The sequence below is a fragment of the Coturnix japonica genome, chromosome 1, assembly GCF_001577835.2.
Source record: "Coturnix japonica isolate 7356 chromosome 1, Coturnix japonica 2.1, whole genome shotgun sequence".
In the NCBI taxonomy this organism is placed as follows: Eukaryota; Metazoa; Chordata; class Aves; order Galliformes; family Phasianidae; genus Coturnix; species Coturnix japonica.
The window spans coordinates 76160732-76175726 of record NC_029516.1 but is presented as its reverse complement, the minus strand read 5'-3'; the positions used below and the strand labels follow the sequence as shown (position 1 = coordinate 76175726).

Sequence of the window (14995 nt, the reverse complement as noted above, 5' to 3'; positions counted from 1 at the left end):
TACTGTATGGTGATATGACCATATTCTTCACTGACACACACAAACTTACAAATACATATTTAATTACTGGGAAATCTGCTTGTATGAGTGGCTGTTTCCTTTCTTTTCTTTTCTTTGCAGAAATTCAAGCTGATAGATTTTCAGCTTTACACTTACTGTTTTCTATGATGTTCACTGTAAAAACAGTGGGGTTTTTTGTTTTGTTTCATGGTAGGGTTTTTTTGTTTGTTTGTTAGTTTTAAGAATATTTGATTTATTGTTTGGGGCGTTTCTTGTTTTTATTTTAATTTCAGCTGCAACTGAAAAACAATTCATTCCAACCAAACCAAAAACATCTGAAAAGCCAAGAGTGCCATACACCAGACCTGGTAATGGACTCATTCTTGTAATATTTCGTTGTTGTTGTTGTTTGTATTTAATCATTTTTTCCACTAGACTGAGTTTGTGTGCTTTTTTTAACAAAAATATTCATACATGTTTTTGTGCTTAATCAAATGGATTGCCTTTAAGTAAGTCACTTCAAAATGTCAAAACAACAAGTCAAGTCCAAGCTACACTGAAAACAATACTAGTATCTGTAGTCTAGCATTGGAAACATTTTTCCTGCTTTCTCTTATAATTATCTTATAATTAGAGAGGTTCTTTGTAGGCACATTTTGCTCCTTTGAAATGTGCCTATACATTCAGCAAGTGACAGGTTATACTAAAACAAAGTACTCACAAAATACCTGAGGTAGCCTTTGTCTCTTCCTGTTTTTGTTATGAAATCAATGTACAGGGGATCTTGATAGAAAAATACTGAGATCAGATGGATTTTAAGATATTCTGTTATTCTTTAGATTGGGATGTTTTTCGAGTTTTACAGATAGAGAAAATGCTAATTTATTTCTATTACAGTTTAATATTTTAAGCATCTTCACATTTTCTCCCTTAACAGCAGTGCATCAAACAACCCCACAACCAATTATCACAAAAACTTCCACTACCACTGGGCAGTCAAGGGCAACAATGGGTAAATAAATTTTCTTACACTTAAGATATTTATAATTTTTGAATTGAGAAATTTCTATAGAATGTGCTGTAGTGTGCTATTTTCTGTAACATCATGCCACTGTCCTTTATTCTGCTTACACATACACATTTCTTGATACAGATGAGTCTCACTTCTGTCCTAGTCAGAAGCCTTTATCAATTGCTCAATTAAATTCCATGGTCTAATTTATTTACTCTTTTTAGGGCAAGAATTTTAGCCATTGGCTCATCACGTCCTACAGCTCAAATCTAGAATTTTTCTGGGTTTTGGATAGCCATCTTGTTTCAGGTTCCAGGAACCCATGGAATTGTTATTGTCTCTTTTTCAGGCATTTGAGGCATGTACTTTTGGTGGGCAAAATATGGTACTGAATTGTGACTCCTAAAGAATACAATAATAATATTTTTCCTTTCTTTCAGCTCCAAAAGAAACAATGCTCATTCCTTCCAAAACTAAAACATCTGTTGAGACAGAAGTACCACAGACTAAACCTGGTAATTAAAAGTTTTTAACTTAGGAAGTGATACTGTTGTGCTGTCTTAGTTATAATTTTTGCTGCAATTCCTTGCTGCAGTGATATGACATGCACGATATTTAGAGAGAAATTGGTATCATTGTTCTCCTCGAAGTACATCAACGGATTACATCAAAAATAATGTCCCAAAATTGCATGATATACTTGGGAAGCACAAGTAAAGATGTATTTTCTAAAAGTTTCTTTTTTTTTTTGGATGATAGAAGCCATTTAAAATATGAGGAACTTGGTTAATTTGAGTGAGAGTATACTACTGTATGTGGCTTCACTGAGGTTTTTGGGGAGCTTATTATGGAAAATTAATGTGCTCTATTTTTGCAAATACTTTTGGTACTCAGGCTACAGAATCTTAGTCGAAGATAGTTAGTTAAGAGTATAAGTACTGTCTTCTGATCAGTGCAGTAATTACTATAAATTTAGAGATCCAGAGTTATAATGAACCATATATGGTATATCATCATCACCCTTTGTGAGAACCATTTCCATAAAATAACTTGGTAGAACAGTTGTAACAAAGAGAGAAAATAAGAGAAGGAGTGACAGCACGATCATAAATCTTAATTTTTCTTAATCCATAATTCTCAATCATCTCCAACTGGTAACACTTTTTTTTAGGTAAGTAAGTTAATGAACAGTTTTATCATTCCCCCTTTTTTCCCCTCTAAGTTCTTTTGTAGCTAGAAACATTTTAAGCAGATACCCCATTCATTAAAGAACAATACGTGTATTTTGTTGTGAAAATCAAATTGAACAGTCCAGCAAAAAGACTTATTTTCCAAAGGATTATTTTGAAAGACTCTCTGTGATTCTAAGTTTCAATTGAAACTGAGCTATCTCCAATCATGTAATATTTAACACGTATCACATTTTGGCACCACTGCAGTTTCATAAAAAAAAAAAATAAAAAAATAAAAAAAAAAAAATTTAGAAAACACAGCTTAAGGGTTTTTTTTTCTTCTAAAATTTAGATCACTTTAATGATCTTTATGCAAAATAAACTCTACTGTTATCATGAAAGCTGTTTAAAAAAAAAAAAAGGCACTATTTGGTCATCACTCTATAAGTATCACTAATAAGTAGGTTATTTTGCTGCTTCTGCATTTTAAGGTTATTTCTGAAAGAAGCAGAAACTCATAAGGGGTGTTTCTGCTTTCAGGTCTCTCCTTTTCAACCAATATTGCTGACAAAATTTTGTCATATCTGAATCAGAATCATAGAATCATATCATAGAGTCATAGAATGGCCTGGGTTGAAATGGACCACAACGTTCATCTAGTTTCAACCCCCTGCTATGTGCAGGATTGCCAGCCAGCAGACCAGGCTGCCCAGAGTGACATCCAGCCTGGCCTTGAATGCCTCCAGGGATGGGGCATCCACAGCCTCCTTGGGCAACCTGTTCCAGTGTACCACCTGCTTTTCACCATAAAAGAATGCCCTAAAGATATATATGTTAGGAAAGTGCAAGTTAGTGTCCTCCATTAGTGTATCTGTTCTGAACCTGATGAAGTCACAACAGAGTACTTGCAGCGTCTGGCTGTCAGCATGAAAATAGCTCCAGGCTAATCAGAGCACATGCCTGATTCCTGTCATTAAAAACAGTCTTAGCTGATGTGTACATAGACTTTCATGAAACACATGGATGCTTAAGTAAATCCAACATCGTTGATTTCATATCTCACAGAACAATGTTTTATTTCTCATAGCTCCAAAGACAACACACCTGGGATCAATTAACCTTATAACAGTCCATGTTGGTGATGGGTCCAAAATGACTTTGGGTAATGAAAATATTACATCAGATTATTATTTTTTTTAACTTTCCTTTCTCTGCTTTTCTATATGACGAATCTTACACTTTAATCAACAGAAATATCTTAAATATATCTTTGCCTTGTTCATTTGTTAATTTTACTCCACTGCATGTACAAAATGTAGATGTTTTTAGTTTTCCAGGAACTTCCCTAACACTTAGTTGATATTCCTTATAAAAATTAATGCTTCTCAAACATGAGGAGTCATATAAAAAGACATTAGCTGCTCATCTTTTCTTTTTCTACTGTCTTTTGACTTACTAATTGTTTATATCTTCCCAGTCTATAAGTCTTTGTACGAAACCCTGATTATCGGCCAGGTTTCTACCACTGACTTCTTTGCTTATGGTCTGCACTCAGTTTAAATTTCTCTTCTACCTCTGGTGATTTGATGTTTAAAGAAATCATTTGCATTTGATAAACAATAAAATCTCCTATTTCAGTTCCCAATGAAACATATCAGATTTCACCCAAACCCAAAACCGCTATCACAACTGAAATTCCATGGTTGTATACAGGTAATTCTTATTATTTTCTATGTCACACTTAAGTGCCTGTAGCTCTTAAGTAAAATTGATATGATTTAGGGTTCAGTGGCTTGTTCTAATTACCCTTAAAACCTCTTAGGTACTGTTAGTGTTTTGTCTCTAATCCTCCATTCAATTCTTTTGCAAACACAAATGTAACTGATCTTCACATTTTTCTTTTCCAAAATACTGGATCTAAATTTTTGAAAGATTTCCCAACAATTGTCAAAAATGAGTAATATGTTCCTTCCGCAATAAACGTTCTCTCAGATACTTCAAAGAAGTTAGAGTAAGTGATATTGATCAAATGTTTTTTAGACTCAAATATCAAATAGCTAGCTGTATTTATGTAAAAGACATTTACCTCAGAGTTACTCAGTCCATTATTTGGCATGAAATAAGAACTGCTTACATTTTTAGCTTTCAGTGAGATTCTCATACGTGCTGTAATAACTGAAGTGTCAAAACTATCGGACAAGTGAAATGTGGCAGTAGGAAAAGGCTGAAGACTTGTAATTTTAACCTTGATGATGATGCTATGTTTCTATAGCTCTGTATAGTGCCTGCATCAAATGCTTTCATTTGTCTTCACAGGAGTATTTTAATGTTTCTTGTCTTGATCTGAATATTTGATTTGGGGAGATTCAGTTTGGTGTTTTATTTTGAGGTTTTTTGTTTGTTTGTTTTTTACAGAACCTAATTAATGTCTTAAGGCCATGGATACCTTGCAGAGCTAACTCTGTATCCATATACAGTTGGGTAACTGGCTGTAAATATTTTATATCTTTTCCTAAACCTAAACATGAATGTAACTGGTCAGTCTGCATGACGGAGTAATCTGACCACTAAAGAAACTAGCATTTTCAGCGTGCATTTTGGATCGGAACTCATAGAATTCTCATTTGTCCATTCTGCTATATCACATTGGTGCATGGACCATTTTTTTTTCGTGGCAAATTACACTGCATTATTGATGTTGGTTTTATACACAGTGTCTAAACTGAGTCTTATTTCTTTTAGGAGGACATAAAACACGTCTTACTTCTTTAAGACCAAGGCCATCTGATAAATCACAGGCCAGACCTGGTAATAATCATTTATTTATCCATTCTTATGGGAATGAGGGAAAAAAAATAAAAAATAAAAAAGATTAATATTCACCTGTTCTAGAGGAATTTTACATATTGCTGGGAAAAAAAATACATGTTTTTCTTTCAGTTAATGAGTTTGCAGGTAAAGCTTTTCCAATGTTGGAAAATAAATTGTACATAGCATCACAGCAACTTATTCTTCTCTAATATGGAATTGTTGCCATCACAATAAGTCTGTTTGATTTTCTTATGGTTTTTTTTTTTTCTTTTTTCCTTCTTTTTCTTACTATGTTTTGTTTTTAATGTGTTTTTTTTTTTCAAACTTATTCTCAGCTCTGAGTAGAACTACAGTCGCACCAGCTAGAACAAGAGCGCCTGTCTTGCCCAAGTGGTTCATGCCAACAACAGGTAGAGCTATTTGTTGTTTTTTGTTGTTGTTGTTGTTAACATATTAGGAATGTTAATGAAATAATCTTGAACCCTGCAAAATATTTCATTACACTTGATTTGATGTTAATTCCTTAGAGTACAGTAGAGTATAATTGCTGGTGTTAAGAATTCTGTACTGTTCTTGCGTGTCACTGTGAGATTATATTGCAAATTATAGGAGTAGACTTACAGATTATTACATGCCTAGTTTGTCCAGAATAATTACTGGAAAATGTTGTGTCAAACAGTTAGCAGATTATTTAAGTCAGAAGAGCGGTTAAGAAAGCCTTGAACCCATCATCTTATTTGTTTTGCAAGTGATGTGATTGTGTGTTCAGCATTTTAATACTTCCAACACCAAGGAATCTCTGAGTTGATGAGTGCTAGAAGAGACTGAGACTATCTCATTGTTACACACACATATAGTTAGCATCCATCATTCATCACAAAGTCTTATTAAAAATAACGTTTTAGTAAGGGGAGAAAATATTTTCAAATTTTAATTTTACTTGATTTTTCCATTCAATCAAAATGACATCGTCAGTATTAATTCATACTAGTGATGGTACCTCAGCTCTTTTTTTTAGTTTTGCCAAGCATTAATTTGTTATGCCATTGGTTTTTACCACAGACATTTATTAATTAATTACAGATTTTGGTGATTCTTCATCAATTACACAGGGTTAAAGTAATAAATAATATAAGTTAAAGGAAAAATACATAAACATTAAACATATTCCATGCAAACTTTTGGCTGTTCATCCGCTACCACCTGTACCGTTGCCCCATAATATTATTCTGTTATTTACATATTTACAATTTACATATTCTAGCTATGTTAGGATAACCTGAGTAACATACTGTCTACTTTACCTTACATACCTTTACATACTTTACCTTACATACCTTACATACTTTACCTTTACATACCTTTTTTGTCTTTGTAATTTTTCTCTGCACTTATATTTCCAAAGAATCTTTGGGAACTTATTACTTGGTTTTGGCCTTAGAATGTCATGGGCCAGCCATTCTTGTAGAGTATTTTGAGAAGCAAACCATATTCTTACTCAGAAGATCTGGTCTTCTATTTAAATTGTATTTATGATAGCTTGAACATGCTATACCCCTTTCTATTAAATATAGAGTAGATGTCTTCATTGGAGGTATGCGTTCTTTGACCTTCTATATTCCTTCTGGGAAAGAAAAAGAAAATTATTTGGAGGTCTTTTCCAACCTTAATTATTCTATGATTGCATGTGTTCTAATTTTTTATATCAGTGGCACCTTTTCAACTTCCTTCCCTAAAATGTTGAACCCTTATAATGGCATTCCTGCTTTTCAAGATGTATTGGTTGGTTTCAAGGTGTTTCAGACCCATTGCATACTTTAAAAAATATATATTGTAACTTAAAGAAACATGGACACACATTCATCTAACAAAACTATTCTCATTTCTATTACAAGTTTGGATGACTGTGGTAGTTGAAACACTTATACTTTACCAGCTAACGTAGCTTGCTTAATGCAGATACTATGATAAACACAGAAAGCTGTATGACAGTGCAGATACTTTGTGTGGAAACAGACAAACTTAAGTGATTTTGAAAAGCATAAAAAAACACTCAAAGTGGAATTTTTGTCAAAAGGAGTGTGTTCTGATCAGCTAATAGCTTGATCAGCTATTTCCTTTCACTTATTTTTCACTACAGTTTTACAAACTTAATGGTAGTGCACGTTTCTGAACAAAATGTTTCTTCAGACATTTGGAATGTTTACAATACTTTTTTTTGTTGTTGCTGCTAGCTGATACAACTCAGAACTGATTGTGATTCTCAATTATATAGTAAAGAATAGAAGCAGGATTTCTGTAGACACAAGTGCAGAAGTAAGTTACACTTATAGTAGATAGTTGGGTTCTTGGGTGATTTTGTGAGATAAGGAAATGTGATGATATAGTTTGTTGAAGTATTTGTTGTGGGAAGAAGTTAAGAAGCCAACATACTTGCCTATGCTGTATAAGATTTCTTTTTCTTTTTAAAGCTAACACTGATGTTCTCATACTCCTTCCTCAAATGCCATTTACATGAAACATCAATTAGCGCTCTGGTGCTTTGTATACCTGAGGACCTAATTAACCACTACATGAAGGCAAAGTGCAATTACATCAAAATCACACAATGCATTTAGGATTTTCAGTCACAGGCACCAGGAGGCCCACATGCTGATACAAATTACTTCAAGTCTCATTATTTTAAGCTTTAATGAATCATTTCACATTTCCATACTACTAATTTACTCTGTGAGGAAAACTGAGACTCAGTCATACTTTTAGAGTGCACACTTTCCATCCGATTTTATTTTTACTGTGGATTTCTAAGATATACTTGATATGAATAGTGAAACAGTGAAATAAATATAAAAACTAGGTTCTTCATATGTTGAAATACTAGTGTAGTCCAGTAATGAGCTGAATACTGGATTATAAAACTCTAAACCTCTGTTGAAATGTTTAGGTTATATGGAAATAGGCTCTCCAATTTGATCATTAATCTCTTATTTATTTTCCTTTTGAATTTCAAGGTTTTCTCTCATGTCATGAGAAAGGGTAAATTTTTCACAAATGTGATGACCACGTCTTCTCGGTCTACCATATTAAGAGATTTTTATGAAATAAATAGGGAAGGTTATCCCATGAGTGTTAGCATGTGAAACAGTTGTTCTGTATTAGGAGTAGTCGTGTTGGTCTTTTTAATGTCTTTTACTTTATTTTTTTTTAAGCTTAATATTACTTTTAAGTAGGACATTCTTCTGTATACAAACTGAATTTTATAGTCACTTTGCCTTCAGTACACCAAATACAAATTATGGTTTTTTTCTGAATTCCTCTAGTTGTTCAATATAGACAACAACTAAGGACATTATTTTTTGAGGAGAAGAAGAATTTCTCCATTTACAAGAATCAACAGACATTTTATTTTGTGTGCTGAAAATTTGAAACATTCCTTATTCTCATCTTTCCACATATAATTTTGGTTTACATCATCAGTTTTCCTTTAGTCTTATTCTCTGTGTCTAAATATACCTTCATCAATGAATACTTAAAATTGTAAGCGTAGACTCTCTAGATCAAGACTATTTTCTACTTGCCTAAATGGGAATACAAAATAGATATAACGAAGTTATCACTAAAAATACTTTTTGTGTGTGTGTGTGTGTGTGTGTGTGTGTGTGTGTGTGTGCTTCATGTTTTCTAGAGTTTGAAAATATGCAATGTAGAACTGTTGCATAAGTCAGTGCTACCCTGTGGAACATTAATTCATTCCCTTTCCCTTCACAGATGACATATATACACCTGAGGATATTGCCAGACATATTGACATGGGTGTAAAAAAACCTTTGGAATATATTGACACCTGGGAGAAGCCATTCTCTGGTATGATTAACTAACAAAACATGATATGGAGATTTCTAATATCTATGATAAATCAAGACATTGTATTTCAGACACAGAGATTTTTTCATTTTTCTGCATTAAAGTAGTATAGGAAAACGTATCTCTGATAATCGTTCACTTTTTGCTACATCTTACACTCCAGTCTGAGGAATGGGTTTTATCAGTTAGAAAGTACAGAAGTACTTTCTAGAAGTCATGAATTTTGTGAGTAGGGTACTGAAGAAGTTTCCAGTTACATTCAGATGTTGTTTTCTGTGGGAAGTAGTATCCCATCGGCTGCCACAAAAAGAACGGTTGGCAGAAATGAGACCAACTACATATAAAATGAATCTTCAAAGCATTTGTACAAAATCCCAGAGGAGGTTAATTTTATCATTGTAAGCTTGATGTAAGATTTCATAACATACACTTTCCAAAGAACTCAAGGCTGAAAATACAACTGTATTTATTTTCTTGTTTCATCTCTTTGCTTTTGATACTAAATCAAACATACCAAACATGAAACAGAATTTCAAATGTCACAATATGACTTCTAGTGCATTTTTTTATTTTATTGAGTTGGAGGTTAAATAATTAATGACAATGTCCTGTAACGTCATTCAGCAACTCCATCACCTAGACCTCAGCACCCTCCTATACCTCATGTCAGGCCTACACCAATGCGAAGAAAGCCTCTGCCGCCAAACACTGTGACGGGTAAACCAGGAATTCCAGGTATCTCAACCTTTTCTGCATGAATATTTTATGTGTTACTTAACTGACACTGTATACAGAAGAATTTTATAGTGTCAGTTCTTTCTTAAATTAAATGTGATATCTATAAAAACCAGTTTTCTTGGAGACCATTGGGTGTTTTGTCTGAATATACTTCAAGGTTAAATATTTCTATATAGATATATTTAACCTTATTATGTAACTCATTCACAGTAAGGGAGATGAGAGCAAACCCGCATCAAATTAGTATAATACAAGTCATCCTTTAAATAGATCAACCATTAAAAAATTTCATGTCTACTAATAGCATTTGCAGTTATTTAATGTATGTATCAGATGGGAGATACCAGATATTATGCTTCAATACATACCCACAGCTGATAATTCATAAAAAATTCTGTCCTGTTTATCTGGCACATGCATTAACTGCTGCATATGCTAATAGGCTAATAGGCAGCCAAAACTAACTTAACTGGGAGGTATAGGAATACACGTAGTCACGTGTATGTGTTTAGCTTCATTTCTGTTTAACATTATTCTTGCTTCTCAGTATCGTTGTTAGAGCATGTGGAATCTTTTACATTTCCTATTTTACTTTAGTTTTATCGTGAAGCTAATACTCAGTATCGTTCCATATGTTCTCTCTCTGGATTTGTAATTAGAATCCAAAGGTGAATGTTAATTCATCTCATTCTGCCTAGCATCATGAGTAATACTCTCCTCTTCACATTACTCCCTTTACTTCATTGGAAATATGAAGGTCTCAGTTCTGCTTTATTAATCATTACAGTTTGTTTGTTTTTTATTTCATTTCGGGGATACGTGTGCTACTAAGACAAGAAAATTGTGCATTTTTTTCTCCATTATCTTGAAAGCAAAGACCATCTTTCTGTTTGGGTCTGTCAAGGAAGACTCTTGTCTTCTACATCCTTTGCTCATCTACAGAAACAAAGTTGATCCACTTCTGCTGACTTCGCTGTGAGAAAGCTTACCCCAGTGGCAGATGGTCATACTGGCAGATCTTCATGGTGGCAGGACTAAATAAATCGTTGATATTTTGTGCAGCAATTTAGAAGTGAAAAAAATCTCAAAGATGGTTGAAACAAGCTGTGTGTCTGCTCAACAGCAGAGCCAAGAAATGTTGTGTCTACAGTTCCTGTTGATTGGTGGTGTTTCCTTAGTAATAGCTAAAACAGAACATGTCAGTCAGTCTGAACATGTAGAAAAAAACAACAACAATTTGCCTTGGTGCATTTTCATTTGCTTGTAATGGGATCTATTCTTATTTTCTCCACTAAATTTCTAATTCATCTAACAGTATTTTGGAATTCCACCTTTTTTTCCATACACTAGAGGCCAGGTTATGTAGTAGTCAGCTGTTGTCATGTCTTCCTAGACATTCAAGGCAGAATAAATTGGTTAGTTGACCTGGACCTTCTTTGTGAGGCCAGTGGTAGATTTTCCTTTTTCTTTGTTTCATAGTGTTTATTCAGCTTAGTTTTAAACATCATATAAGTTTATTTCAGTTCCTTAGAGAGGTTGTTCCGCTTCATTAACAGGAAAATTTTGTTTCAATGTTCCTCTGGGATTTTCCCTGTCATAATTTTGTTCTGTTTCTCCTTATTAATGCTGTGATTAATTCCTGCTTGTGTCTTTCTTACTCATCCACTAGATGAATGTTATGAGAAACTCTATAAGCAGACATTAAACGTCTCTTAAATGTAAAAAAAAAAAAAAAGAAAAGAAAAGAAAAAAAAAGAAAAAGAAAAAAAAGTTCCAAAGCATTTGTGGAACTGCACTGAAGCGAGAAGTGAGAATCTGAAATTTTCATTTTTATCTTACCTTCCATTTTTTGAACTTAATTCATCAATATTCAGCCATCAGTCAACATGTTGTATGTTTTACTGTCAGTGAAGGTGACTACATTATGTAGTTTGTGGATTTTTGGAGCTGATATTTCCAAGTCATGATTGTGTGGGAGGATTCTGGATATCAGTTACTGACTTAGCTCTTTTGTCTTGTAAAGAAACATGCTCTTTTATTCAAGAAACAGAATGTTAATGTTGGTTATTTTACGAATTTTACCTGTCTGTGCTTTATAGCCCAGGTAGTGTTCTAGCTAACTGAAATTCTCAAAGACAGTCTCCAAATAGCAATGAATTTTATTACTATATTTCAAGGATAAGTTATATTGGCAATATGGACAACTCAGAATTTTCTTAAATCCAACTGAAAGCTATTGAGTAAGTTTTGAGGGGAATAGTTTTAGCGAAAGTATATACCCACGTTTCATGAAGTAGTCAACAGAAACTGGAATTCTGTTAAGAGAGTGAAATAGCTTTTTGATTTTCTAAATAGTAAAGGCCTTTTTGCCATAAGCTCCTCCTTCTGTCACTATAGCTAAACCAGCTGGACCAACAATGCCTGTGAAGACAGGAGTGCCATATAAGACTCCAACAGCTTATGCAACTCCAGAGTATTATGGTGAGTATAACACAGTTCTGGACACTTCTTTTCCTTTTCTTTTTCCTTTTCCTTTTCCTTTTCATTTCCTTTTCCTTTCCTTTTTTTCTAAAATGCACATAAATGTTTCCTTTTTTCCTTTTTTCTTTTTCTTTTTCTTTTTTTTTCTTTTTCTTGTTTCCTTTTCTTGAATTACACTGATCCATGATATATTTAATATAAGAAGTACTCTATCTGGGATGATTCTGAATTCAGTTTTGCCACTTTGACTTCTGTAACTTGGCTGAATTCATATGGGTGTCTTCTAATATACATCACTGTAAATGAGAACATGAACCCTTCTATACTGGTAGAAATCAATACATGCTAAGCAGGATTTCAGTACTATTCAGCATCTACTTTTAGTCTGTGAAATCGAATAGACAAGATGCTGCTTTTACTGGATATTTCATTTTGTATAGGATGTAAATTAACATTGTTACTTGACAGTGGCAAATAGCGCTCAACATGATTGTATCGTCCTACTACCTATGATTAATATGTTACTATCTAGATCAGGAAAATAAAAATAAAAATAATGCAATAGGATAAGCATAATAATATGTTGTGAATTAATATTTTATAAAGTTAGGAGGAACACTTCCAGGAATGTTTTAAAATGTCGGAACTGTGAGATTTGAGTTCTAACACTGAAACTTTGTATTTATTGCAAACTGAGTCATAAATGTGTCTCTTACAGTTGATGCAACTGTCTTCAGTTCAAGCCCTACATCAGAAACAGATTCTTCAGGCAAACCAAGGTACCTAGGTAGGATTTTAAAAGCTATGTCATTTCAATTTGGGGGAATATATGGAAACTGTCTTTAATCAAAATTGTCTTCTTTGATTATTTGAGGGCCAGAACCTCATTTGATTCTTTTCCACTTCAGTCAGATGAAAGGGCTCTATGGAAAGACAGGTTCACCAGCATATCCTTGGATACATTTTACACCTATTCTGCTTTCTTCCCTACTACAGCCTCCTACTTTGCAGAATAGCAAATTTGAATTTTAGAGATAATGTGTTTATAATTGTAAATTTCAGTAATTTTATTTTCCAAATTTTCATGCAGAATGCAAGATATTTGCCCAGGTTTGCTCCAAGGTTTAATCCTGTACTGCTGAAACTGTTTGAGATTTTGGCATTTTCTAGAATCTGCGAGTCAATGACTGAGTTACTCTCTACTAAACATTACTCTTGCTCATGGACTAATGGGCATTACGTCTGTATTATCATAGCACTCGAAATTTGCAAATGGAATTGTGGTGTCACTTTGCTGTAGAAAGAGCACAACCATTTGTACTCTTCAGAGAAGAATTTAATTACTTCAAATTGTTTAACAATGTGTATTACTCACTAGTGCCTGCAAAGTAACTTTTCATCAGTGGTGACTGTAGGAAGAGAGTGAAGAGAGTGCAGATTCCATACCTAAAACAACCAAATATGAAAATTTTAAAAATAAATGAATAAATAAATTGGAGCAGCTTAGAGGGAGTATTGAATATATAGTTTTAATTCTTAAACTTTTTGTGGTTGATTTTGACTTGTGCATATTTTTTTGCTATATTCCCTGAACTGGAAGTTGTATACTGGGTGAAACTGCACTGATATTTATTAAAATATCAGTGTTTGTACTCTGTACTGAATAATTCTATCTTATTGCTTTTAGCACCCCACGTCAAGTATATGAAGAAAGACGATGATGTGCCTTGCTCTATCACAAGCTCTCTTGAACATTTCCCTCAAGAAGAGGCTGGCATCAAAGAAGAACCTACTCGTCCTCCGCAAAATCCTCCAACCAACCTCACAGTTGTGACTGTTGAGGGCTGTCCAACATTCGTCATATTGGACTGGGAGAAACCAGACAATGATACTGTTACTGGTTGGTTTGATTTTTCACCTATTTTATCAGATTACAGTATTTCCAGCTTATTTTCACTTTGACAGAGGTTTTATGTAATTTAAGAAAATGCTTTTATCCAAGGGGATCTTTTGTTTCATGCTACTGTCTGTCAAGTACGTGTAAGAAAATGCTAATAGATTAGAACAAGATTTTCTCAACTGTATCACTGGAGTCTGTGATGACACAGTAAGAAATTAAGAAATAGGACTTAATTAATAGTCTTAATTAAAAGACTTAATAGACTTGATCATTAGCCATTCGCTTTAGAATATAAGTGAGATGTTTTCAGATGATGCTCTATATGCCTATCATGAGAGATTTCAGTGCAGAGATATCATGATGACTGTCATAATCTCTCGTTCCCAAATTAATCTTTCTTGTTCCTCTAGAAATGATTATTACGTTCAGCCTCCATTCTTTCTCGCTTTTTCCTCAGTTTAGGGAAATAATAAATGCAAATTGAATGGGACACACAAAACAAAAATTAGCCTTCATCTTCTCTTCAGAGAAACAGGAAAAAAGTTGCCTCTCCTGCTGAATGAAAAGGGGAAAAAATGCCTATAGGTTAATATAAAGTGTTAACAAGAGATAGGAATGGTTACCAAACTTGCTGTGTTGTGCTGGAAAAAAGGTGTGAACCTATTTGTAGCCTAAGCACAAGGCTGAGGTGAGGCTCTGTGAACAGTCCCCATTCTAAGTAGTACTGCAATGCCTCTTTTTGTTTTGCTTTGTTGTTTTTGTTGACATTCGGAGGCCTTCTCTACATACCTGACCTTAGTTTGTTCGGACCAGATATTCGCTTAGTCTTCATGTTTTCTTGGAAGCAGACCTGCTGTTTTTCTTGAACATGTCATACCCACTGCAGCACAACCAGTTCAATCACAGAAATATAAAAATATTTACATAATAGCTGGGAAAAATGTCAACATGCATCATGTTGTGATGAAAGCAAAGCTCGGTTACCATTTAAATACAGTCTTATTTCCTTTACTTTTC

General features: G+C 33.7%; 1 protein-coding gene across 34 annotated transcripts in view; it reads left to right on the top strand.

Moving 5' to 3' along the window:
• The window catches only part of ABI3BP (ABI family member 3 binding protein), a 125683-nt gene that overhangs the window by 89725 nt on the left and 20963 nt on the right, over nt 1-14995 (top strand). For 31 of the 34 annotated variants that reach the window (XM_032447796.1, XM_032447803.1, XM_032447789.1 and 28 more), the window contains 12 exons: nt 294-368; nt 938-1012; nt 1453-1527; nt 3272-3346; nt 3823-3897; nt 4927-4992; nt 5331-5405; nt 8764-8859; nt 9484-9594; nt 11995-12078; nt 12797-12865; nt 13766-13978. In XM_032447796.1, the coding sequence (XP_032303687.1) occupies nt 294-368; nt 938-1012; nt 1453-1527; nt 3272-3346; nt 3823-3897; nt 4927-4992; nt 5331-5405; nt 8764-8859; nt 9484-9594; nt 11995-12078; nt 12797-12865; nt 13766-13978 (1089 nt within the window). Of the gene's footprint in view, nt 1-293; nt 369-937; nt 1013-1452; nt 1528-3271; nt 3347-3822; nt 3898-4926; nt 4993-5330; nt 5406-8763; nt 8860-9483; nt 9595-11994; nt 12079-12796; nt 12866-13765; nt 13979-14995 lie in introns of those variants that run through there. The other 3 variants (XM_032447856.1, XM_032447794.1, XM_032447820.1) reach the window with 3 other exon arrangements.